Source organism: Microcebus murinus, chromosome 2, assembly GCF_040939455.1.
Source record: "Microcebus murinus isolate Inina chromosome 2, M.murinus_Inina_mat1.0, whole genome shotgun sequence".
NCBI lineage: Eukaryota > Metazoa > Chordata > Mammalia > Primates > Cheirogaleidae > Microcebus > Microcebus murinus.
The window spans coordinates 96,977,015-97,002,500 of NC_134105.1; the positions used below are offsets into that span (position 1 = coordinate 96,977,015).

The 25,486-nt window shown below is 44.7% G+C and overlaps 1 protein-coding gene across 2 annotated transcripts in view; it reads right to left on the bottom strand.

Moving 5' to 3' along the window:
- Window positions 1–2,035: 2,035 nt before the first annotated feature.
- The window catches only part of ZNF697 (zinc finger protein 697), a 29,943-nt gene continuing 6,492 nt past the window's right edge, over window positions 2,036–25,486 (bottom strand). Inside the window, exons 2-3 of one of the 2 annotated variants that reach the window (XM_012761858.2) lie at window positions 8,479–8,741; window positions 2,036–6,714 (exon numbers count right to left, since the gene is read on the bottom strand). In XM_012761858.2, coding sequence (XP_012617312.1) covers window positions 5,297–6,714; window positions 8,479–8,704 — 1,644 coding nt within the window. In that variant the 5' untranslated portion in view covers window positions 8,705–8,741 and the 3' untranslated portion in view covers window positions 2,036–5,296. Of the gene's footprint in view, window positions 6,715–8,478; window positions 14,009–25,486 lie in introns of those variants that run through there. The other variant, XM_076000024.1, reaches the window with a different exon arrangement.

Sequence of the window (25,486 nt, forward strand, 5' to 3'; positions counted from 1 at the left end):
ACGTACTTTGGGTTAGCAGAGATGACCTTGAAAACACAGGACTGCAATCTGCAGGGGACTCACGGCTCAACGGGGAAAACAGAAGAGCCGAGCACCAGGCAGTTCATGCTGGAGGCTGGCCAGGGGTCTCCCGCCCTCTCCCAGCAGGGGCAAAGCGTAAGGAAACTACACAGCTGCCAAGGGCAGCTAAGAAAAGCAGCAGTGCGTGGAACTTTGCTTTAAGTGTGCTGAGTGCAGGAAGATGATCAGAGAGAAGGGAAGAAGACGTACTATGAGGCATTATTCGATGAGCAGCTAAGGCAGGCACTTTTCTGGCCTTTGCTTGTTACGTTATCGTGACTATTTAGTATTTGGAGAAGCTGTGTGTGAAAGGGTGGGCTGCCAAGAGCAGACAGGCAGCAAAGCCTGTTGCACGTCACAATGCTCTCTGCCTCTGTACCCCTTGGGAGAGGAGAGGATTTGAGGCTTTTATGCATTATACTTACTGGAATGCCCAAGAAAGAAAGGAGGTGCCTAATTGGTCCTACAAAGTTCTCAACCCTGTCTACCCATCAAAATTGCCGGGGGTGGGGGGGAGCTTTTATAAAATTACAAGTATTTGGGCCTCATTCCAATTAATCAATCTCTAAATTTTTTTAAAAAATAAACCTTAACCTGTAGGGTTAAGAAAATCTCTAGGCTATGCTAATCAACCCCCAAGAATTCCAAGGTGAACAGATAGTTTCTGTAAGTGGAACATAGGCAGAGGGGCCCACTCTAATAGCAAATTCAGGATGGGCAACCCATCAAGGTATAGCCCAGAGGACCAGATTTACTGCTATACTTACTTAATAAAAGTTTACATATATTAAAGTACCCAGTTTGATATAGCTTTCTCAAGAATATATAGCTTTCTCAAGAGCTGCCATGGGACCAGGAGCTAGTCTAGCAGATGCTTCAAGCCAGAATAGTCAGGCTAGGAGAGGAATGTCATGACCACATCATTACTGCCTCCCTCCAAGACTAGGACCAAGCATTTGTATGGCCCTGCTAGGCAGGGAAAGGGTTTGTAGGCATTCAAACAAAGAGGTAGTTGGGAATCACTAAAAGAAAATAAGGTGCTTTCTCTTTTCTATATGTCTTGATAATCCCTTCCTTAGAAACTGCTGACTATTGCTATAAGGTTGGGCAAGACAGAAATATTTTGAGCAAAAGTCCAGTCTAGCTGGTAAGTCCCACTCGGTATTATAAGTAACCATTAAGTTACATTTCTGAGAATGAGGGAAGAAAATACTTTGTTATGTGATTCAGGAATACATTTTTTATAGATTAGAGATGAGACTGTCTCCCTTCTCCATAACTACCTGTCCCTGACCGCCTCCCAAAGTCCCCCACAGATTGATAAAGAATAAAGACACAGATCTTTGGAAACTGAGACCAGTGCATACCAGGTATAACATTAACACATTCCCAATATCCCAAAGCCACATTAGCATGCAAGCATTGCACTCAATTACTGGTTAGGATGGGAGACCATTCAGACATCAGCCATTAGCCAATTCAGGATCATCTGGGACCCACTTGAACATCCTTGTGCAGGAGTCAGCAAACTTTTTCTGTAAGGGTCCAGATAGTGAATATCTTAGGATGTGGGCCACATAGCCTCTGTCATAACTACTCAGCTTTGCCATTGTAGTGTGAAAGTAGCCATACACAATATGTAAACATGGTTGAATGGGTAGGTTGTATGCATTCCAATTAAAGTGGGTTTTTTTTTTTAACTTTTTAAAAAATTAATTAACTTTTTGAGACAGAGTCTGGCTATGTTGCCAGGCTGATCTGGAACTCCTGGGCTTAAGCGATCCTCCCATCTCAGCATCCCAAGTAGCTGGGACTACAGGCACATGCTACTATGCCCAGCTCAATAAAATTTTATGAGCAAAAAGAAAGCAGACCAAATTTGGTAATTTGCCAACCCTTGTTGTACCAGAACATAGCTTCCACAGATCAAGCTGACATTTCATGGGTGACAAATAAGAAGAATGACATGGTAAAAGACTGATATGGATTTAATGACAAATATTCCATATTGGTTGCTGAACACCAGAATTCTGTCCAAGGAACCATAATTAAATAAAACAACCTGAAAATAAGGCAATTCTTACATACACAAGCACACACTCACACAAAACCTGTTACTTTTAGGAGCATTAAATTATTCACTATTTTAACAAACAGCTGTAAAATAACAACATTACAATGAAGGAAAATGTGCACAAACTTCGGAAACAATTCAGATTGTCTATGAACACAGGTTCTTAATTTGTACTTTTTCACATATGTACAGCCTCTTGATTGTAAAGAGACGACATGGCTCAAGGGGTTAATGTCTCATCTCCTTTCAACTCAGAGCTGGAGATTTAATCAAAACCATTTAGCCTATTTAAACTGCTCCAGGTTTTGCTTAGAAAAAGGCAGCAGAGGAAGACTGCTCTTGACCAAACTCTCCAGGAAACAAATAATATACTGGCCTCCACCATCATTAATGAGTTGGTGGAAGGAGTCTTCAGATTAATATTTTCAAGGGTGAACCACAGGTAACAGGGTTTGCTGAAGATATACTATTATTCTAAACCTAGATATAAGAAACAACTTCCTGAATGCATTTAACCTCACTTAATGCAGATGTTCCCTGAAGAGTTGCAAGAAAAATTGAATCACATTTTAAATGCACCAATAGAGTGGGGTGTTGGTGGTTGAACGGTTTTCTTCTGCTAAGGGATTTGCTCACAGAAGGAATAACAACATAGTGGCTGATTCTCTTATCCGTGGTAACAGGAAAAACAAGAGGCAAATGAAGTCTAAAGATTTCCATGACCACTAAATTATTTTACATTAGCTTCAATCTCCACTCCTTGTTGAACCCTTGATATGTAGTATAGTTGATACAGATAAGACTGTTCATGACAATGGCAGCAAAAGACCAAATAACCTATAAAGTGGATAATCAACCCATGAATAATCAAAAGGTGGATGAGAGTTCATAGGCACAGACTTGAGAGAACTTAAAACAGCTGGAAGAGGTAGATGTGCATGGAAAAAACCCACAAAGGAGTAAGATCACCTACAAATTGGCTATATTATTTTCCAATGGGTCTTATACACTTAGTATTCAGACTGCAAGAGTCAGAATTAAGAATGGACACTTGCTTTGCTTGTGTTACTCTTGACTAAAAGAAAATGAAAAAGAAGTAACGTCTTTCAAAACTGTCCATAGTTTGAAAATCTATTTGCATTTGTGAATAACAATAAACTGATTAAGAGGGCAAGATTAGCAGGCATTATACAAGCCCAGAATTATCAGGATTTTTTAAAAAGTGTTTTTATTATGACAAAAACATGCTTTCCTACAGTCCCCAAAGAGGTTCTTTACTAGAATACAACTGATCACGTATAAATTACTAGCATCCACAGAAATTTTGCTAAAACTGTAAAAACAATTTTTAGGTTTTTTTTTTTTCCCTTCAACTATGTCCAACAGTTTGTGAAGATGCTTCCATGAAAGGTATAGGGTAACAATTGCTAGTAAAGAAAACAATACTGCTTTCCACAACTCTAACTTCTAAAGGCTAACCTAAGGGAGGAACTTTCAGCATTGGTAACTGAAATCTATACAAGAGGCATCTAACTACAGCCCCCTACTAGAAAGGGAACATAGCTAGGATACCTTAATTAGGTGACAAAGACCAGCTTTGCCAATTAAGGACATCTTTGGCCCTTCTAGGCTAGCCTTAAGTTTTCCATCAAGCATAACAATTTTCAGTGTCCTTATTCCATTATATAAATCATGACTGACAGGTAAGTGCTCCTAGCAGTTGAGCTGGAGAACGCAAAAGGTCAGACCACAACTATTCACACTGTCATCAGCCTGCTTTCTTCGGGACAGCTTGACACACTCCTATCCCCAGGCCTTCCCTAAGAAAGGGGTCATAATACTGATCTACCTCACAATGCTGTGAGAAACAACTAACAATCATTAAAAAGCATAAAGCACTTTGCAAATACCAAAGTGCGATTTTGGCATCTATATAATCACCAGAGAACATTCATTGCTTGTGCTATTTGGCAATTTTGCATTTATACCTCTCCCTGACTGTGCCTTCTTTGTGGAAAGCCTTGAGATTTTCTACTGTGCCTCCACATGTAGGAAGAAGACTTTCCTACTCGGACTAAATCCCTCATCAGTATGGATGGAGGTGGGGGTTAGTGGGGACAGGGTACACAGATGCAAACTGAAGGCAAATGAGACAGAGGAGCCTTGCATCCCAACATGTGAACGTCTGGCTTTCCTTGATTTCTCACTTAAAGGCCAGCAAAACTCTGAGCTGGCTGCCTTTTGTAGCAGGTCACTAGGGCAACTGTTGATGGCCTGAAGTGTACTTGAAACACATGCACCATGCTGATCTAGGAAAGTCATACATAGCTGAGATTGTTCCTTTTCCCTGCACTTAAAAGATCACATGTGAGACCTGAAAGAAACAGTGGGTGTGGCACATACCTGGGATGAGGGGAGGGGGCAGGAGGCTGATCATCCAGATAGACAACCTTGACTCAGCATGAAGCTAGAGTATTTTCAAGGAAGTAGGAAAGAACCAGGAGCAGGACCAAGATTTCCCAGGAGATCTGACAACCAGTTATAAATGAATTTCTAAGTGCTAGAGGTTGCCCCTTTAAATGAGAGTGTGTAGATTTCTGCCCAGTTTCCCCTGGATACCTCGAAATAGCAGCTAACTGTGGCTCAGAGAAAGGAAGGGAAGAGAATGCTAAAAATCCTCTCTCATGGGATCAACAAGGTTCCCCTACTTTTTGTGAGACTATAGGTGATGTGTGAGGACAGAGCAAACACTGGCTTACGACCTGGTAGGACCAGGGTAGAATTACTTACACCTGCGTTTTATTTTACCCCATAACCCTCACGCCAACCATACCCTCTCCCTCTATTGCCTGCTACCTGTTCCCACCCCGCCCCCCAACTCCCTTCCTCAAGGTCCTCAAAGCTCCTGCTCTCCACACTCCTCACCCCCTCCCTACAGCATGTACTCCAGGAAGTCATCACCTCAAGCACATCTCCCAAACGTTTTTTTCCCCCATGTTGAGGAGGTGGGCAAAACATAGCACCCAGAAAGAACTCAACCCTCCCCTTCAGCCACCCCTAACACCAACAGGCTCTGTAGTCACTCTCAGAACGGTCCTCCCGCCCCTTCCCCAGGGTCTGTCCCCGGACATCCACTCCCCGCATGCTCCCGCGGGCCCAGCCCTAGCACAGGTGCAGCTTCTGGTGCTGCGCGAGGTGCGTCTTGTAGCGGAAGCCTTTGCCGCAGCCGGCGCACTTGTGCGGCTTGTTGCCGGTGTGGATGCGGCGGTGGCGGATCAGGTGCGAGCTCTGAATGAAGCTCTTGCCGCACTCGAGGCACGTGTAGGGCTTCTCGCCCGTGTGCGTGCGCTGGTGCTGCGTGAGCGTGGAGAAGTCGCTGAAGCGCTTCTCGCACTGGCCGCAGCGGAAGGGCTTCTCGCCCGTGTGCACGCGCAGGTGGTTGACCAGGTGCGAGTTGCGCCCGAAGCCCTTGCCGCACTCGCGGCACACGTAGGGCCGCTCGCCCGAGTGCGTGCGCTTGTGCGTGAAGAGGTGCGAGCTGACGCTGAAGGTCTCGCCGCACTCGGAGCACATGTAGGGCTTCTCGCCCGTGTGCACGCGCTGGTGCTTCACCAGGTCCGAGCGCCAGCTGAAGCGCTTGCCGCACTCGCCGCAGCCGTGCGGCTTCTCGCCCGTGTGGATGCGCTGGTGGTTGGCCAGGTGCGAGCGGCGCACGAAGCCCTTGCCGCACTCCCCGCAGGCGAAGGGCCGCAGCGCCGCCGCCCCCGCGCCGCTGGCCGCCGCGTGCGCGCGCCGGTGGCTGAGCAGGTGCGAGCTGAGGCTGAAGGCCTCGCCGCACTCGGGGCACGGGTAGGGCTTCTCGCCCGTGTGCAGGCGCCGGTGCTTGAGCAGGTCGGCGCGCCAGCTGAAGCTCTTGCCGCAGTCGGCGCACAGGTTGGGCCGCTCGCCCGTGTGCAGGCGCAGGTGGTTGGTCAGGTACGTGTTGCGGCTGAAGCCCTTGCCGCACTCCCCGCAGCGGAACGGCTTCTCCCGCGGCGGCCGGGCCAGCGCGGGCCCCGCGCCGAAGCCACCCGCCACGCCCACACCCATCATCCCCACCATCGCGCCGCACTCGCCCGCGAAGCCGAAGGGTTCCAGGCTGGCCGCGGCGGCGGCCTCCGCCAGGCGGTGGATGCGCTGGTGCTGCAGGAAGGCGGCGCCCGGGCTGAAGCTCTCCCCGCAGTCCGGGCAGATGGTGGGCGCGTCCATGATGCTGGCCACCAGGCTGTCCAGCTCCCCGAGGTCCACGGCCATGGGGTGGTGGAGCCGGTGGAAGCGGCGGTGGGCAGTCTTGTCACCCCGGTGCCGACTGCCCAGGGAGAGGTGTCGCCTCCAGGGCAGCACTGGAGGGGGTGGCTGCTCCTCTTCCTCTAGCCGGTTCTCCCCAGCACTCTCCTCCTCCTCGTCCTCCTCTTCCCGGGGGCTCCGGGATATGCTGTCTGACTCGGACAGTCCTGGGAACATGCCCATATCAGCTACCCCAGCTGGGTCATCCTCTTCCTCCCGGAGAGCCACCCCTTCTTCCTCACTTAGCAGCCCCTCTGCAACAGAAAAGGCGGCAGTGAAGGTTACTATACTTGGCACTCAAAAGGTAGGTGAGCCCAGAGGAAGCAGTCTCAATAGTAAGAGTGTGGGCCAAGGAGTCATCCTCATTTCCCGGGCTGAACACTCAACTTCCACTCCTCCAAGTCCCCTTGCCTCCTTCCACCTGGCTCCTCCAGGGAAAGGCCTGAAGGAGGGTGCACTCACTGGCCGCCTTTGTCCACCAGTCCTTCAGGCAGCTGCTTGGGGCCCTGGCCCCACTCGATGTACCTGAGCCACTGCCTAGCAGAGCCATCTGAAGGCCTGACAGTCTGTGCTTGAGATGGTCACCCCTGTGCCAGGTGGGACTCCGTGGGATTGATCTAAGGAGAAAAGGGTTGCTCACTCCAAGAGCTTCCAATGCCTTTTAAGGCTCCTGCCTCAAAAGACAAGGCCAGTGTGGCCTAACCAGGCCCTGGACTGATTTTTAAAATATGTTTGGTCAATCCCGAATGGCTTAAGGTGGCACAACAAACTGAACTCACCTGATAGACTTTCCTGCGGATGGGGGAAGGAGGTGCTGGTATTGGGAAGGGGGGAAGGGAGCAGAGCCTCAAGCTGGTGAGCCCAGGTTAGAGGCTGGCCCAGGAGCTCACCTGTTGGTCTCTGGTTGTTTACCCCACTCCAGGAAGTGGCTGAGATATGAAAGGTCAAGCACTGTGGGGGAGGGCAGCAGGGAGGCTGGGATAATATGTGTGTGTGTGTGTGTGTGTGTGGGAGGAATGTTACCTCACAGTCCTGGCCATAAAGTATTTCTGCTCATTTCTGTCCCCAGAGCATGCACTGAGCAGGGGAAAGCAATAATGCCCAAAGAAACAAGGAGGTGGGTGGAGGCCCAGCATTCACTCTTTCGGGTCAGGAATAGCAAGGGAATTAGCAGAGGCCTTGGGCACTTTGGAAATTAGCCACATGCACCTAGGCAGGTCACTTACTGAGTTTACTTATCTGCAAAGGGAGATAAGGACTGTAACTGTAAACATCTGGGTATTTTCTATTTGCCTAGCAGTGTACTAAGTAACTTTTTTTTTTTTTTAAATCTGAGACAGGATCTTGCTCTGTCGCCCAGGCTGGAGTGCAGTGGTGCAGTCATAGCTCATGTCGCCTCCAACTCCTGGGCTCAAGTGATCCTCCTGCCTCAGACTTCCAAGGAGCTGAGATTGCAGGTGTGTGTGTCACTGCACACTCCACCGAGCTAATTTTCAAAAACTTTCTGTAGAGACAGGGTTCTCACTATGTTGTCCAGGCTGATCTCAACTCCTGGCCTCAGTGATCCTTCCACCTCAGCCTCCCAAAGCTTTGGGATTACAGGTGTGAGCCACACAGGCGTGAGCCACTGCACCCAACCTAAGTAACTCTTTATTTGCAGCAACTCAATTAACTCTCCCAACAACACTATGAGGTAGGTTCTAATACTACCTGGGTAATTCTACTGTAGTGTTATTATGGGTATTAATTTATAGCAGCATTCTCTATGCTGTGAAGTGCAGCGCCAGCGAGTGAGACTCTTCACCCATGTTTACTAACACAGCCCACCTCAAACTGTATTGGAGAAGAGGATGTTCCTTGGGACTAACACCAGAAAAGCTAAGTTAGTACAGAATCTGCTTTGTGGTCTCCTCTAGAGAGCTCCCCCCAGACAGTGCTGCCCCTGGTTATGATTCTAGAGGCACCAGAAGTTAATGTGAGTGGGGTGACTTCCATACAAATTCCAGCTTCCTCCTCACCTGTGCAGACATCTGGCACTACCTCTCTCCCCCTGGAGTCCTGTGGGTTGGAGCCCGTCTCCAGCTCTGGGTGGCCTTCTTTCTTGTCTGTGTCCTGTGGATTAAAGCCCATTTCTCTTTCTTCTGGGTCCCCTTCCCTGTCCTCAGAGTTCTCAAAATCGGAGCCCATTCCTTTGTCTTCTGAGTCCCGGCGTTCACACACACCCCGATGATAATCTTGTTCCATCCGGGAAGAAAAGGACAAGGGAAGTGACCAGGGATCCCTGCTCCAGACAAAACACAAGAGAAAGGTCATGTCAGTCTGGCCTTATCCCCTCACCACGTCCAGCCTTGATTTCCCAGGAAAATGTGTAGAGTTCCAAGCCCCAGATGGCAAACCTCCACTCCAACCTCCCAAGGACCCCCCAACCCTCATTTTAAGGTAAACAGCAGAATGCAAAGGAGAGTGGTCTTGGTGGCAGAGGAGCAATGGCAACCTCATTCTGATGCCACCTTTTATTGGACCCAAACTTGATCTGCTTCTGTCTAGGAAGCAGTGGTCTATTAGTGTGGTTTTATAGTTTAACATGGAGATAGCTATTCCCATTTTACAGCCCACTTGAAGCTCAAAAAGAAGACCCCACTAGCCTAAGGCTACATAGCATGGAAGCTGTATAGAGTGGGGCTTAAACCAGTTGTGCTGCCTCAAACCGGTTGTGCTGCCTCCATGTTTTCCTTACTCTTATGCTTGCTTTCCTTCAACCCACAGCAGTCTTGCAAGTATTTTGGCTAATTTTGTGCAGGCCTTTAAAAAGCCAGAGGAAAAAATACAAAGTACATTCAAGACACAAGAATAACAGAAGCATTAAGTAGGGGAACTTCTTATCTAAGACCAGGTCACCAATGGCTCCACCAACCTGGCTTTGTAGTGAGGATCTGCTGTCTTGCTGGGAGCAGTGAGCCAAGATTCAAGCTTTAGTAGGAAAGCTTGGGGCAGGAAGATGAGATGCAGGGACCTTCTATGGTGGAAGCCATCACTGTAGTCCTAATCACATATTTTACAGTGTCTGAATTGTAGAGAACACGGATATGCGCGCCAGGGATAACTGATAACCCCTCTATAGAAAAGGCCAACGTGTGAACTCTAGGGAGAAAATGACATCAGATTCCTAAACCTTTTGTAGATGTCATGTTTACATTTCAAATTTAAAGGGCCCCCTGCCAAGACTGAGCAGTTGAGCCAAAAATAATTTCTTTCTGCCATCCATCACTCCTACAGCTTAGCTCAAGGCAGCAACACAGTTTCTATGTGGAGGATCTTGGACGATGACTTTGAAGAGACCAGTTCTCTCTCCACCTCAGCAGTCCCCAAAGAGGACTGCAAGAATATGGCTGACCAAATTACCTTTCCTTGGCTGGGAGCTTTCCCTGCCCTGCTGAGGCCTGCCCTGGTGACAAGCAGAGGAATTTCCGGCTGGGTTGGCCTCACTGTAGAGCCCAAGGCAAGTCAATTAACCTCTCCCGGTTTCCCCATCCCCCTCCGTGGAAGGAGGGTAATGCTACTTAACCTTTCTCACAGGGAGGGTGTCAGAAGGAAACTAATTAAAAAGCACTTTGGAAAATACTGCAGAGAGTAATTGATGCTCTGAGTTTTACAAACAAATGTGGAATATACACACTATTCCTCTTTTTAAGTCCCGATGTCATTCCAGCACACCTCTGTAGTTTTGGCAGACACATCACCCTAAACAGCCTCCTTGATTCTTTCTAGGGGATGATGATACGCTCCCTAGATTAGAATGAAAAATCGAGCCCTTCTCTTAAATGTCCCAGGAAAATGGCTGCATCTGAGGTGGGTTAGTCAACATGTCCTGAAATGCCACTGAGTTCCTTTGGAAGGTATACTCTTTGAAATGCCAGGTTTCCAACACTTGCAGATTTCTTCTCAGACTGGAGGAGAAAAATCTCATTAAAGCCATAAACCTCTTAAGAGGTGTATCCCACAAGAGACTACTGACCCCAAATCACTTCCGCTCATCACTCTGTTGCTTCCTGGAGCTCCGCCCCAATGACACGTATGTCTCTACAGATACTATGCACCTGAGGTGGAGGTGGACAGGCAAGGCTAGGATCTTCAAACATGACCTATTGGTTTGCTAGTGGAGAAAGGCAGTGGAGAGAGAAGGGGGAGGGGGAGCTGATCGATGGTTTCTGCCAATCTGAGACCAGCAGGAAGGTTTCTACATCAATAAAATAAATCATACCTAACAGGTACAGTGTGCACTATCTGGGTGATAGGCACACTAGTAACTTTGACTCAAGCAGTACAAATGCAATCCATGTAACCAAAGCATTTGTATCCCTGTAATACTATGAAATTTAAAAAAAAAAAAAAAAAAGTGGAAATGACAATGAATGCAAAAAAAAAAAAAAATGTACGGAACTCAGTCTTCTGAAACTTGATCTTGGACCTGATCTAAGTTTCACTGCCTGGTTTATGCCATACCTAATAATATTTGAAATGACATTTTGTGGCTTTTTTTTAATTTAAGATTTTTATTGAAAAAAATTCAAGTAAGCATGTCACCAGAAACTGAAAACTAAAGTGGCATGGCATGGTACCCAGCATGGTACAGAGGTGACTGCAGCTGTCCACCCTGAAGGGCAAGATTTGAGGATCCAACCCAGGATGCAGGGAGCAGGGCTTCACCTCCAAGCCCTTTTAAGGACAGGCTGCCCAGAGAGCACCTCCGACATAGCAAGAATGGAACAAGAGATAATTCATATCAGAAATATTAAATACAGAAACATTGTTTTCCTAGATTTGAAGGGGGAGGGGTGGAGTCTGAGTTCCCCACCTAGGCTGGCATACAGAAAGTTCACAGAGCTGCCTCAGAATTAAGGCAGTTTCAGAACTCCAAAGGAAGTACTTCCTGATCCTCATTCACACCAGGGCAGTAAGGATCAGGCATGCTCTGAAAAGGGCTGGAAGCTCCTGTCACCCAGACAAGACACAATTAAAGGACCAACAACTACTCAAATTTGTTTAAAAATGTGTTAGTACAAAACTGGAAACCTGCATGCCCAACAACATGGATTAAGTTCCACTCACACCAGTTGTAGGCAGCTGCCAAATAATGGGGAAGGCTATTTAGAGGTAAGGAGACGTGGTCATAATATATTATTAGATGAAAAGTGGCTGGTTTAAAAAATATAAATATGTCATTGTGGTTTATTATATGCACACTAGCATATATATATACACATGTATACACACAGGTTCAGAGAGGAAGTTATTAAAATGTTAAACACCTCTTGTTCACTTCGGGGGTTCTGCAGCTATTAACTCATTTAATCTTAACAAAAACCCAGTGAAGAAGGATATGATTTCCAACTGCATAGACAGGAAACAGGCACAGAAGTGACTGGCCCAAAGTCCTACAAATTATAAGTTGCATCTCAGGGATTCATACCCCTGCAGTCCAGCTCCTGTGCCCACATTCTTAACCAAAGCTGGTGTGCAGTTTGGGAAAATGTGTCCTTTTTGTGTACATCTATATTTTCTACAATAAACATGTATTTTTATCAGGAAAACGTTGGTTTTAACGTGATAAAATATGTTCAAGGAAAACTTATAATTATTCTAGAAGCAACAAAAAAGAAAACAAGAGCAGGAGTTGTGATAACCTCAATCTAGAATACTTAATTTTCAGAAATGTTATTGAGACATGATGGAATAACTAAAGTGTCAGTAGATATTCAGGCATGTTTTGTTCCAACTCCTTTCCTACTCAATTGCAAAATAAAAACTAGCAACAGTGTTTTCTTAGGCAAGGCCAGGGCTGGACAACAAGTGAGCAGCATGGCAGTGTGATAGCTCTGTGGTCAGACTGACCTGGATTCGAATCCGCAGCTCATTATCAGCTCCTTTACCTCAAGCAAGATACTTAGCCTTGATTCTGCATCCATAAAAACAAGCATGCTACCACCTACCTTGCAGCGTTGTTCTGAGAGCCACATAAGATTAATGTTTGTAAAAGCTGCTGGCATGTTAGAGATGCAATCAATGGTAGTTATAACTATTATGAAACTTCAGCCAACTTTTTGACTTAGGAAATTACACACAGGCCAGACTCGTTGGCTTGACTCTCTAATCCTAACCCTTGGGAGGCCAAGGCAGGAGGATCACTTAAGACCAGGAGTTCAAGGTTTCAGTGAGTTATGATCGTGCCACTGCGCTCCTGCCTGGGTGACAGAGCAAGACCCCATTTCTTTAAAAAAAAAAAAAAAAAAAATTACACAAATTGGGGGTCACCAGTTCACAGCCGTATTCACATAAGGTGGCCTTTGGCAAGTACAAGCAAAGCAGAGCTTCCCCAGGCCTTGCTGTTAGAGGCTCTATTAATGAACAACCCACCATGTGGAGACAAGAACCAGGGAGGGGCTGGTTGCTTAGGGCAGCTTGTTAGAGGGAGAAAGGTTCAATTCCATATTAGTTCGCAGCTGCTGATAGCCCATCGTGTATACAGAGTGTAGGTCTAAAGCTAAATGAGGTGTGGGTGTGTGCTTCAATACACCCTGACTGATACCATCTGTAAGGGAGCTCTCTTCCCCCAGTAAGAAAGGATAGAAGTTAAAGGGGGAAAAACAACAGAGTAGTGGGAGCAGTCAGGCAGACAAAATTAATTCCACATCTAGTTCTAATCATTGAGGGAAACAAAAGAGCAGTAAGCAGTAACGAGAGGCTGTGTGCTGTGTGACTCTGAGTAAGTATTTGCCCTCTCTGACCTTCTGTTCAATGAGAAGTTTAGGTTTGAATGTGCCTGAGTCCTCTTCTAGCACTTACATGACACTTACGCAGGTGAGTTAATCCAGGTGGGCACCACTGTCAGTGTCATTAGACATTTTCAGCTCCAGCTTGTTTTCTTAACTCACACAGAAACTCTTATTCGCAAAGCACCGCACCACCACCATGGCAAAACCTTCCTCTTGGATGCAGATCGCTTCAGGATGGGACTGAGCAGCTTCACCAAGACTGCCCAAATCCGTTTCTAGAATTTGCAATACTTTCAGGTTCCTTCCTCCAACCCTATAGCCTCAAGTCAAAAAATAATAATATTTATTACCCTATAAAGTCACTAGGAAAATGCTCATGTGCCTTCTAGACAAACTCAACTCCGTTTCAAAGACGAATCAGATCACTTGGAAGACACTGCTACACAGTGGAGGTATTAATAAATGTGATAAGGTATCCTTAAAAAAAATGGAAAGAAAGAAGAGAGGTAGGGAAGGGAATGAAGCGGGGGAAGGGTAAGTGAAGCTAGTAGCAGAGCCAGAGTTAGAATTTAACCCGGTTTAAGGGCACACTCTCCCAGTGGCCCCCCTAGGGCTACCTGCAAAACCTGTCCCTTTTGAACAAGAGGTCGGCCACTTTACGGATTTAACCTAAAGTCCTGTGACGGGGCTGGAGCAGAGGAGCGCACACCGCTCCCCCGCCGTCCTGGATTTCACAGGGAAACCAAAGCCAGAAGTAGTACCAAGTGTCCCAGCCTCCAAAAGACGAAGCAGTGGCTGAGCGCCGCCTTCCCCGCAGCGGCAGCGCGGCGACCTGCGCAGGACCCCGCTGCCAGCCTCCTGGCCTGCAGGGCCCCGGCCTGGCGGGGGCGTGCTGGAACCCGCGCAGCTTACACTACACTTTAGCAGGTGTCTCTCCTTTGACTCCAGTAACTCTGCGGGGTAAACTGGGGTGACCCATTTTACGCGGGAAGAACACTGAGACTCAGCAAAGCTGAGCCCCACGGGGCGTAGAGTCAGGACTCAACCCGGGGTCTACGCCACCGGCTCCGCGCCATAGCTTTTTCCCCTGGCCCGGGCTCCTCTGGAAGGGGATGGCTGGGGAAGGCGTTTGGACTGGGAAGAGCGTTTGGCTGCCGACGCAAAGGGAGGGGACACGGGGGCGCACCTGGCAGCCCTGGCAGAGGGAGAGGGCCGGCCTGAGAGCACACACCTCTGCCCACCCCTGCACCCCGCCTGCCCCGCGCTGCCCCGGGACGAGGCGGGCGGGGACAGTCATGTGCCGCGGCCACTGCCAGGTGGCGGGCGGCCAGGCCGGCAGGGCTGTCATGTCAGGGGAAGGAAGCAGCCCGGCGGCGGGCGGCGGGCCAGGAGGGGCTCCCACTCAGCCTCCTCCAGACTGCAGCGCCTTTCCTGTCTCCCACTCATCTCTCGGGGCCCTTCCTTACCTCCTCGGAGGGGACGCAGGGCCAGCCAGCAACAGATGGAGGCTTCCTCCTCCCTCCTCTTCCCACGCCCCACTGCCCACCACTCTCTCCCAAGGGAGAGTCTCCATAGCAGAGTCCAGGCAGGGACACCCGATTGGGTAGAATGCTGGAAAAACAATTTCAGCCTGCCGTTCGAAAGGCTGAACTCATGACCGCAACTGGGGTCTAACCAGGGATTCCAGGGGTTAATCATTTGTCTGACTTCAGCACCAGCCGGGGTAAACAATCAACTAGCCTCTAGGGGATGTGGCCATCCAGGATCCTCACTGGTGAGTTTATGGTCAGAAAAAACCCAAAGGGGGAAGAAAGCCACCGCCCCCGTGTTTGCAGGGCATGCCCCTAGTGAGCAAGGAATAAGCCCCTTACACAGAATGAGTGGTTCCCCTCAGCTGGCTTTCCCAAGCACAAACCCAAACTGTCCAACCCAAAATGCCAGCTGCTCCAATGCATGAGGGGAACATTAATTCCAGTCCAGGAAAGCCAAAAGATTTCTGCGGCTAAGTGTTGACCATTCTCCAGACAGGAGGAGCTAAAATAATATGGTTCCTGCTTTGTGGTTACTGCTTTTTTTTTTTTTTTTTTTTTGACCTGGAGAGGGAAGCCCAAGTTGAAAAAAAAAAAGGAAGTCTCAAAACCAAGGCAATAGAGAAATCAATCTACAGCCCCATGGGTCAGTGCTGATCTGAGATTCCCTCTAGTCTCTGTGGTAAGGAATAGCCCACATGAGCCTAGGGTCAGGCATTCCCTGTCCATCGGTTGGGCTAGGGCCCCTCAGTTAGGCCTGAGGGTCTCAGCTCGTCACAATGCCAAGAATTAGTGCAGTGCAGAGACAGGTGCGAAGGGCACTCAAAGTGAGACTATCTGCCCTCAAATGAGAAGTCACAAAAGCTAAAGGTTTGCATACAGGCATTTACTTACCCATGTTTTATATTTAACAGATTAGAATATTCTACCTGATACACAGGAAATCCTTCTGTTCATGATTTTTTTTGTCCCCTGTGCTTGGCATTCATTGTACCACCACCACTACCTTTATACGCCCTCAGTTAACCCTGGGCAGTCCTCAGAAGAATTATCTTTAGATACCTTCTCAGCAGCTGGCTCAAATGTTCAACATTTATATGTCATGGAATCACAGACCTTGGAAACTCCTTAGTTCAAACTCCTTTTACAGAGTAGAAACTGAGGCTGACAGATGAAAAGCGACCAGGTTAGAAAGGCAGGTGCTAAAAGAGTTGTGGCCAGAATCTCAATTGTCTAATGGCCTCTCCCAGTGACCTTTCTCTTTAATATAAAGCACCACTTCGAAAACAGACAGCCAGATAAATCTAGGACATATACTTACTTGTCTTTTATGCACACTATATTAGTGAGGGTTCTCCAGAGAAACAGAACCAACAGGATGTGTCTATATATATAGAAAGAGGTTTATCATAAAGAATTGGCTCGTGCAATTATGGAGGCTGGCCACTCCAAAATTTACAGGGTGGGCTGACAAGCTGGAGACCCAGGAGAGCCAATGCTGAGGTTCTGGTACAAAGGCCAACAGGAGAGCAGATGCAGTTGTTGGCTAAAAGCTATCTGCTAGAAAATTCCTCCTTGCTCTGGAAATCTATTTTTGTTCTATTGAGGCCTTCAACTGATTGGATGAGGCCCATCCATGTTATGAAGGACAATCTACTCAAAGTACACTGATTTAAATGTTAACCAAACATTTGGTTAACCAAACATCTCCAAACACCCTCACAGAAACACCCAGACCAGTGTTTGACTGCACATCTTGGCCTTATGTGGCCCAGCCAAGTTGACACATAAAATTAATCATCATACATACTGTAGCTCAAAAGCACAGTCTGCAATAATTCCATCAACGCTTCAAAATTTACCCATAAAAACATCTTACTTTTCATGAAAGCTATTACTATACACAAATAGTTGAATGGAAGTCTCCGGGTATATGTGCTACAGACGACAGCAGGGAAGAATCAAGATTAATCTCAATTAAAGATCTATAACACATAGACACATGTGTGCATGGGCACACACCCTTGCAGCAGAAAGAAATGCAATCTAATAATCTATTTCACTGAAGGACAAAAGAGAAAACAGACTTAGACTGCGCAAGGGGTTTATGTGAGATATGGGAGTTGTTAACAGGCTTGTTCTGGGAGAATTGATGCTGGAATCTTGTGCTAAGGTTGCCAGATGGGGCCAGGTGACCTCAGGAAGTCTTTTCCAACCCAGATGATTCTGCGATCATATTTCCACTGGAATGAACAGCCCTCAAGAGACTGTTCCTCATAGCAAATAAGGAGAGAAGGGTGTTGGGGCCAAAAGATCTGAGGCATACATTCAATCGTCTCAGCTTCCCACTGCAGATTCAACAGGAAAAACTGCTCTTCCAATTCTCTGCCCAAAATAACTGTTTGGTGTTGTTGATGAAGAATGACTGGCGTGTTCCAGCCCAGTACATTTCAGCAGTGGGTAAGTGACACCTCTGCATATACTCTGCCAAGATGTCTTTCAACAAAGACAAAGCAGGAATAAAAATGTGAAGAAGTCACCGGATGCTTGAATTTTCCTGCCTAATTAAGCTTTAAACTCCACAACTAGATTGTTTTCAGCATAAAGTAAAACATTTGCATACACTTAAAAACACTTTTTTAAAAATTACGTACTTGTGTTACTCTTAAAAATAACAGATCATCAGCAAAACCCAGATCCCCGAAACTGTATAAGACACACGATCCAGTTTCAACCATGAAACAATGATGACCAAAAAATGGCAAGAAAAAAAACAGAAAAGAGGAGAACCTACAGGTCAAAACACATAAGCAATGTTTCAGCCATGCACGATGTGTAGATCTTATTTGAATCCCCACTCAGATTGACAAACTACAGAAACAAATTATAAGGCGATTGGGGAATTATGAATGCTGATTAGATATTTGATATTAAAGAACTGTTAATTTTTAAGTGTATTGAGCTTCAGTATACAAAAATTCTTGTATCTTTAAGAGATACATAATGAAATATTTATAGGTGAAATGATATGTCTTGAATTTGCTTCAACATAATTCTAGGGCAAAGGAAAATGGGCAGAGGCACAAATGAAACAGAATTGGTCATATATTAACTACTGTTGAAACTGGGTGGTGGTATATCTAGGTTTATCATACTACTCTATCTACTTTTATATTTACTAGGAAACTTACTAATAAAAAGTTTTAAAATAGGAAACAAATTATTTTTTTCCTGAAATTTGGGGTTGATATATTCATTTAAATTCTGAGCAGAACATAATAAAATATCAATGATTTCCATAAAAGGAAATGTTTTTTACAAATCATGCCAAATCTGGAGTGGTTACTATACTTAATACTGAACAGAGCGCCTGGGAATTGGGGTAAGGGACAGTTTAGTAAAGAGACTAAAGGAAAGAAACTTAAGTTTGATGCTTTTAGTCTTTTTTTTTTTCTTTTTATGAGATAGAGGAATAGCTGTTACGTCCAAAATAGAATCAGAATCCTGTTTCCATTTCCATCTACTTTTATATTTCCAAAGGACTAAAAAAAGGATGCTGCTCACTAGAGCTTGTTTATTTCTACCATTAATTCACCAACTCTACACTCAAAACCAAGAAGAAATAAACCGGGTTAGGAGTCCCAGTTGTGACTACCCTGCCAGGGCAATGTTTTATCTGAGGACAATCAAACTGATGGAATGATGTGAGTGTCCAACACATTAAGGACATCGATAATTAGTCCTCCGGAGAATTATCTTCTAAGGGGATAAAAAAATGTAAGAGTGTATAGATGAAAAGGAAGATAATATAATTGTGACTTATGGTGATCTCCATGAGATGAACTCTGACAGGAACAGAATTACTTTACTAGCCTAAACTGAGAACTTTTAAATTTAGATAGTGTTCTCAGACAGTGGGAAACTCTGAGGATGCCATCCAAATGGATTCACAGCACACTACGAAGAGCACAGCTAGAAGATATCATGTTCCCCCTTTATGTTAGAAACCAAAAGCTCATGGATATTTTCCATTTCAGCCAATGGGACACAGTAAGCCTATGGTGCACAGCCATAGGACAGCTTTCCTCCAGGAAGTGATGCATCGGTCTCAAGAGGAGGGTGTACATGACCAGGGCATCATCTTACTAAGTCACTGAACAGGCTCAGTCTGTTTGGGTTCCTTACCTATATGCTCCTAGAAATGCTCCTAGCATTTCTGGAAGAGAGCGACAACACTATACAAGCTTGTCAATAGAATAATGGTATTTTTCTTGAGCAAGGGTTCTTAGCCTGAAGGCCTTCAGCATCCGTGAACCTCCCCAAAACCTTAAGTAAATGAGTCTGTAGACATTGTCTTTTGATGAGAAGGCCTGTAGCTTTTCCTTGGACTCTGAAAGGAATCCATGGAACACAGACAAAAGAAACAAAAACACTGTTATAAATGACTGGTAATAAGGACTCATGATACATTCCTTATGATAACATTTCAGAAACCATCCAGAGCGGTTTTGAGGAATGGGGACAAGTCCAAATTGACCACTCTGTGCCACAAGATCTTCTGGAGGACTGGTAGAGATGATAATGGCAGTAAATCCAGAAGCTGGCAGCAGCACAGACAAAAGTATCAGTAGACTTCAGGCAAGGATGGAGAATGAGGGGCCTAGCAAATGCAACCTGCCTGATCCAGTCTGGTGATCTCACCTGGCCCTATTTTTCAGATGAATCAGGCAACGGAGACCCACAAAACGTAAGTGAATTAAGTTTACTTAAGTTAATTCACTTAACATACCAGTTAAGGGAAGAAATGAGCCTAAGTCAGTGGCATTTCAATTCCTGCTCCAATCCCCCCCCTTGCCATTCAACCAAAAATAGCCTATGGTGCTTGGTTAATTCATACCAGCAATTTGGGCCTCTCAAGATCATTAATTCACCTGCTTTTCACTTCCTAGTCACTTGTGTGTTACATGCCAGGTGGACTCAGAGGGAGGTAAGTTATTCAAGCTCTAACACACTGTCTCTCTGGGATGTATCTCGTTTATAAGTTTGACCCCAGGTTTATGGCTCCTGTCAGCTGCTTACTTGGGCAGTGAGTCAAATCCCATTAATCAAGCCCTAACCTACCCAGTACACAAAATGCTTTGTTAGTTAATCCTTCTATCCTCAAAGGAAAAAGAATTTAAATCTGACCAAAGTCATCAACTCATTCCTAACAAATCTTCAAAGTGTTAACAAAGTCATCTTGCCTGCAAATAATAACATGGAAATGCCCAGGTAAAGAAGGGGGTTCTGGGAGTTACACAAAACTGCCATATAGGGAGGCATCATCTCACTGATGAGCTAAAAAAGCATACCACGAGATCAAGGACCTGGCTTCTCCAACATGACCCTTTACTACAAACAGTTTCTCAGCTTCACCCTCTTTTCTATTCTATTTTTTTGATCCTGCTGTGATAGCTTTGCAGTCCTGGTGTGGGAGGCGGTGTAGAAGTGGGCTGGCACAACCACAAGTAAATTCTGCTGAAGAGAATAAATATATCCGCAGACAAGGAGAAAAAAATCTCACAACTTTTCTGAAAATGCCTTTAAAGGATCCTTCATTTTACAGATAAGGAAAATGAGGACCGAAGAAGAGAAGGGCCTTGTTTCAATTCACAAAAGTAGCAAGTTAGTGCAGAACCGGAACTACCGTTCAGGTTACCGGATTCCATTTAAGTATAATGTCCCTGGCACCAGATTCCCTCCCAGCCTGTTATATTTGAGTTTACCGCTCTGGCTCTAGTGACAGTATTACACTGACGTTGTCTTCTTTCTTCCTATTTTTCTTCTTCTCTTCCAGACTCCTGTTGATTGTTTTCCTATTGTGATTTTAATTATTTTTCCTCTAAAAAGACATAGAAAATTATTCTTCAAATTTAACTTCATGTTATCCTCAAAAATGTTCTCTGACTTAACAGAATCTGCTGTTTTTACTAGAGAAAAACAGAATATCTTATTGGCTAGGAAAAGGCAGTTGTTTGAATTAACATTGACTTAATGGAGTGTTATGGTAAACTTAAGTCCTTTGTATAGCATTTGAAAGAAAAGTCATGGGGACACAAAGAGAAAAGAAAGTCCATGAAGCCTCAAGAGTACTGCTTATGCCATTTTCAAAGAATCTCTAGAGGCATTTTTCCATTCAAACTGTGAAACCCTCTCACTAAAAGAAGAGATTTGTCATTCAGCAGTACCATCTTTTAAATGCCTAAAACCAATGATCAAACTACATTATATTTCCTCCTGCAGTACCCTCTCTTACGGCCAAACAAATCTCACAAAGCTATTGGAAAAAAGAGGGCTAAGTACCAGTGAATCCAGGTAAAAGCTAACATCACCACCACAGACGTTTGCCAGTTTCCCGGTGAAGCTGGGCTTCTAGATGTGAGCCCCCTCAGCAGATAGTATTAATCACTCACATTTAGTTAATGAGCCAGGCCCATATCTATAGCAGCAATATGTTTCTATCTTCCAAACCCAGTGGTCGCTTCTTCTCTTCTGATCTTACCACCAACATTGTAAAGTGGTTGCTATAAAATAGGAATTCAATAAATGACCTTGGGATTCCTGTTGAGATGCTCTCCTTGGAAATTCTCTCCTTGCTTGACTTCCATGATATTGTACTGTCTTAATCCTTCTTGCACTTCACTCACCTTATTAAGATGGGGTCTTGCTATGTTGACCAGGCTGGTCTCTAACTCCTGGGCCTCACGCAATCCTCCCACCTTGGCCTCCCAAAGTGTTGGCATTACAGGCATGAGCCACACACCCAGCCTTGTCTCCTCTTCTTAACTCCTAAAATAGATCCACCTTCTCCCTCTCCCTGAATTGTTTTGCATGCTCCCCTAGTTTTAAATAAACATCTCCAACATTAGGTGTGAAACTATCAGAATTCTAGAGGAAAACATTGGAAATACTCTTCTAGACATTGGCCTAGGCAAATAATTTATGAAGAAGACCCCAAAGGCAATCACAGCAGCAACAAAAATAAATAAATGGGACCTGATCAAATTAAAAAGCTTCTGCACAGCCAAAGAAACTGCCAAGAGAGCAAACAGACAACCTACAGAATGGGAGAAAAATTTTGCAAGCTACACATCCAATAAAGGGCTGATAACTAGAATCTATTTAGAACTCAGGGAAATCAGCCAGAAAAAATCAAACAACCCTATCAAAAAATGGGCAAAGGACATGAACAGAAACTTCTCAAAAGAAGACAGAATAATGGCCAACAAACATATGAAAAAATGCTCAACATCTCTAATCATCAGGGAAATGCAAATCAATACCACAATGAGATATCACTCACTTAACTCCAGTGAGAATGACCTTTATCAAAAAGTTCCCAAACAATAAATGTTGGCATGGATTGCGGAGAGATAGGAACACTCCTACACTGCTAGTGGGACTGAAAACTAGTTCAACCTCTGTGGAAAGCAATATGGAGATACCTTAAAGCGATACAAGTAGATCTACCATTTGATCCAGCAATTCTACTACTGGGCATCTACCCAAAAGATCAAGAGTCACTTTATGAAAAAGACACCTGCACTCGAATGTTTATAGCAGCACAATTCACAATTGCAAAGTTGTGGAAACAACCCAAGTGCCCATCAATTCATGAGTGGATTAATAAAATGTGGTATATGTATACCATGGAGTACTATTCAGCTTTAAGAAACAATGGTGCTAAGCACCTTTAGTATTTTCCTGGATAGAGCAGGAACCCATTCTACGAAGTGAAGTATCTCAAGAATGGAAAAACAAGCACCACATGTACTCACCAGCAAATTGGTATTAATGGATCAACACTTAAGTGGACATATAGGAAAAACATTTATCAGGTGCTGGGCAGGTGGGAGGGGGGAGGAGGGGATGGGTATATACAAACATAATCAGTGAGATGTGCAATGTTTGGGGGATGGTCACGCTTGAAGCTCTGACTCGAGGAGGGGTGGGGGCATGGGGTATATACGTAACCTTAACATTTGTACCCCCATAATATGCTGAAATAAAAAAATTAAAAAAAAATCAGCAAAAAAAAATTAGATAAAATTAAAAAGCCAAAAATAAATAAATAAATAAATAAATAAATAAAAATAAACATCTCCTCTGTCCAGAGGCCTCACAGTTTTGAACTTGATTCAACCCCTAACTGCACTCCAGATCCACTTTTCTCGCGATGGCCCGAGCATCACAAGTGAGGAGCCTGAATGCCCCTTCCAGTCCTTAAGTGCTGCCCGCATGTCCCATGGGACAAGGGACAGGATGCAGGCGCAACAGGGAGGAAAGCACAGGCTAAGGAGTCAACAGACCTGGGTTCAAAAAGAAGTTTGCACTTATACATGGTATGCTTCAGGACAGCTTTTTCAACTCTTTGAATTTCAGTTTCCTCGTCGATATAATGGGGGAAAACAAACTTCCCTGAAAAGTTGTTGTAAAGACTCAATAAATTTCCATTTGTAATGTATCTGGCCAGAGTTAAATTAAAAAACAAGTACTAGTTCTCTTTCTGAATGCGACAAATCGGCTTCTCCCGACAGCATCCATTTCTGTTAAAGCTGTCTTTGTTCTTCCTCACAGGCCCAAAACCCTGGAGTCAACTTTGACCTATCCCTCACCCCTTTCAATCAAATCAGGTGTCATAGCCTTCCCTTTCCTTGTCTCCTCTTTTTCCCATTGCCACCATCACTGCAGGAGACACCCTTACTAGTTACCTGCACCTACATGCCACTGCTGAATCAATCTGAAAACAGTTGCCACTTCATTTATCCTCTTGCTCAGAAATCGCCAAGTGATTCTACTATAAAAGCACAAACTCCAAAGTCCTCGACAAGGCAGCCCAAGCTCTCTTACTTTGCCTTAACCTTTGTCGCTACCCCCAGACCACCTGTGTCAATCTTGTCTCTATCTGTTAACCTGGGGCAACTTGCTCAACCTCTTTGAGCCTCAGTTTTTTCATCTATAAAATGGGGAAACCAAATGAACCTACCTTGTAGCACTTACTGTTAAGTGCTCAGATAGAACTATTATTATGTCACTTTGTATACTCTTTAGTATACTTTTCCTTACCTTATTCTGCCTAATATTAGTTTTGTAAATATAATCATACTTACAATAATCCATGTCTTATTGTTTGTCGGTTCTCCCTTTCCCCCACCACCTCCTGACTGTAAACTCCTTATGGGAACAGGTTTTGTTTTATTTCCCCACACAGTGGCCCCTCAAACATTTCTTGAAATGGATAAAATTAGGTGTGACTATTTCTCTCCCTGTGTCTCAAAAGGAAAAACTAAAAAGATGAGGAAATCCAGTGATCTGGTAAGATCACGTCAGGTAAGGCAGAGCCATGGAAACAAACTAGCTCTCCTCACTGGATCCAATAACCTGCCAGCTTCAGGAGCCAAACATGCTTAATTGTCCTGCTAAATAGTAGTCACGATAGAAAGTAGCAATTAGCTTCAAAAGTTAGACGGTTCTCAAAAAGGAATTCCATGTCCCTTGGCCAAATGTCAGCACCCCCTGTTTTTAACAAATGGCCATGTGTAGCAGTTCTCCCTCCACTCCAAGCTTTTAACCCTCAATGCAGCTGCGCAAAGAACAGAGGTGGCCCAGAGCTGTTTGTGTTTAAGGTGGTAAATGCTACTAGACCCTCCTACTCTGGCAGGACAACTGCTTCTCTCCCACCCAAGGAAAGATGAGATTGGCAATAAGAGAAATTAAATGATGAATGAAAAAAGACTCCAATACTCCACCTTTGTAAAGAAATTATATGAATCTAAATAAGAAGTTGCTGGGGTGGGTACAGGGGAGGGAGCATGTTCAAACACAGGAGAAATCTGCACTTAACATTAAGAGTGTCTATTCAGACTGAAGTCTATTCCCTGGCAGTTTTCAAAGGCTTTGTTTTTCTTTTCTTACTAAAACAAGAAAGGCATGGATTTCTTGATTTCTCCTCTCACCTATATACAATCATCAGCCTAGAAAACCCTTTTCCTAAGGGTCCAGAATTAAGCTGTGAAACAAACATATGCTCATAAAGAAGGCTGTAAAGATTACATGCCATATAGGAAACGGTGACCAGAAATATTTACCAAACCACCAATTCAATCAAAAACCACAAGATCTATTAGGGAGTGGGGAAACAGAAATAAAGAAATTCCCATAGTTACCCCAGGTTAGGTCAGGCTGTGGCTGCTGTCTAGTTAAATTTGATTGACATTTATGCTATTTTTTAAAACAAACTAAGGGTAAGGCAGGTGTTTCTTCAAGTTTATTTCACACTTTGATTGCTCATTTCTGGGCTAAACTGGTTTTATATTAAAACAGATCTGGCACACACACTCAAAAAAGGAAAAGATGGGGAAAGTTGATATATATAAAAAAGCATATCAAGAGCATGAGAAGACTAGCCATGGACTGGGAAAAAATATTTGCAAAAGACTTATCTGAAAAAGGACTGTTATCCAAAATATACAAAGAACTCTTGAAACTCAACAATAAGAAAAACAACCTGATTTAAAGATGGGCAAAAGATCTGAACAGACACCTCACCAAAGAAGATATACATATGGCAAATTAGCACATGAAAAGATGTCCAACATCACATGTCATTAGGGAGATGCAAATTAAAACAATGAGATACCATCTATTAGAATGGCCCAAATCCAAAACACTAACAACACCCAATG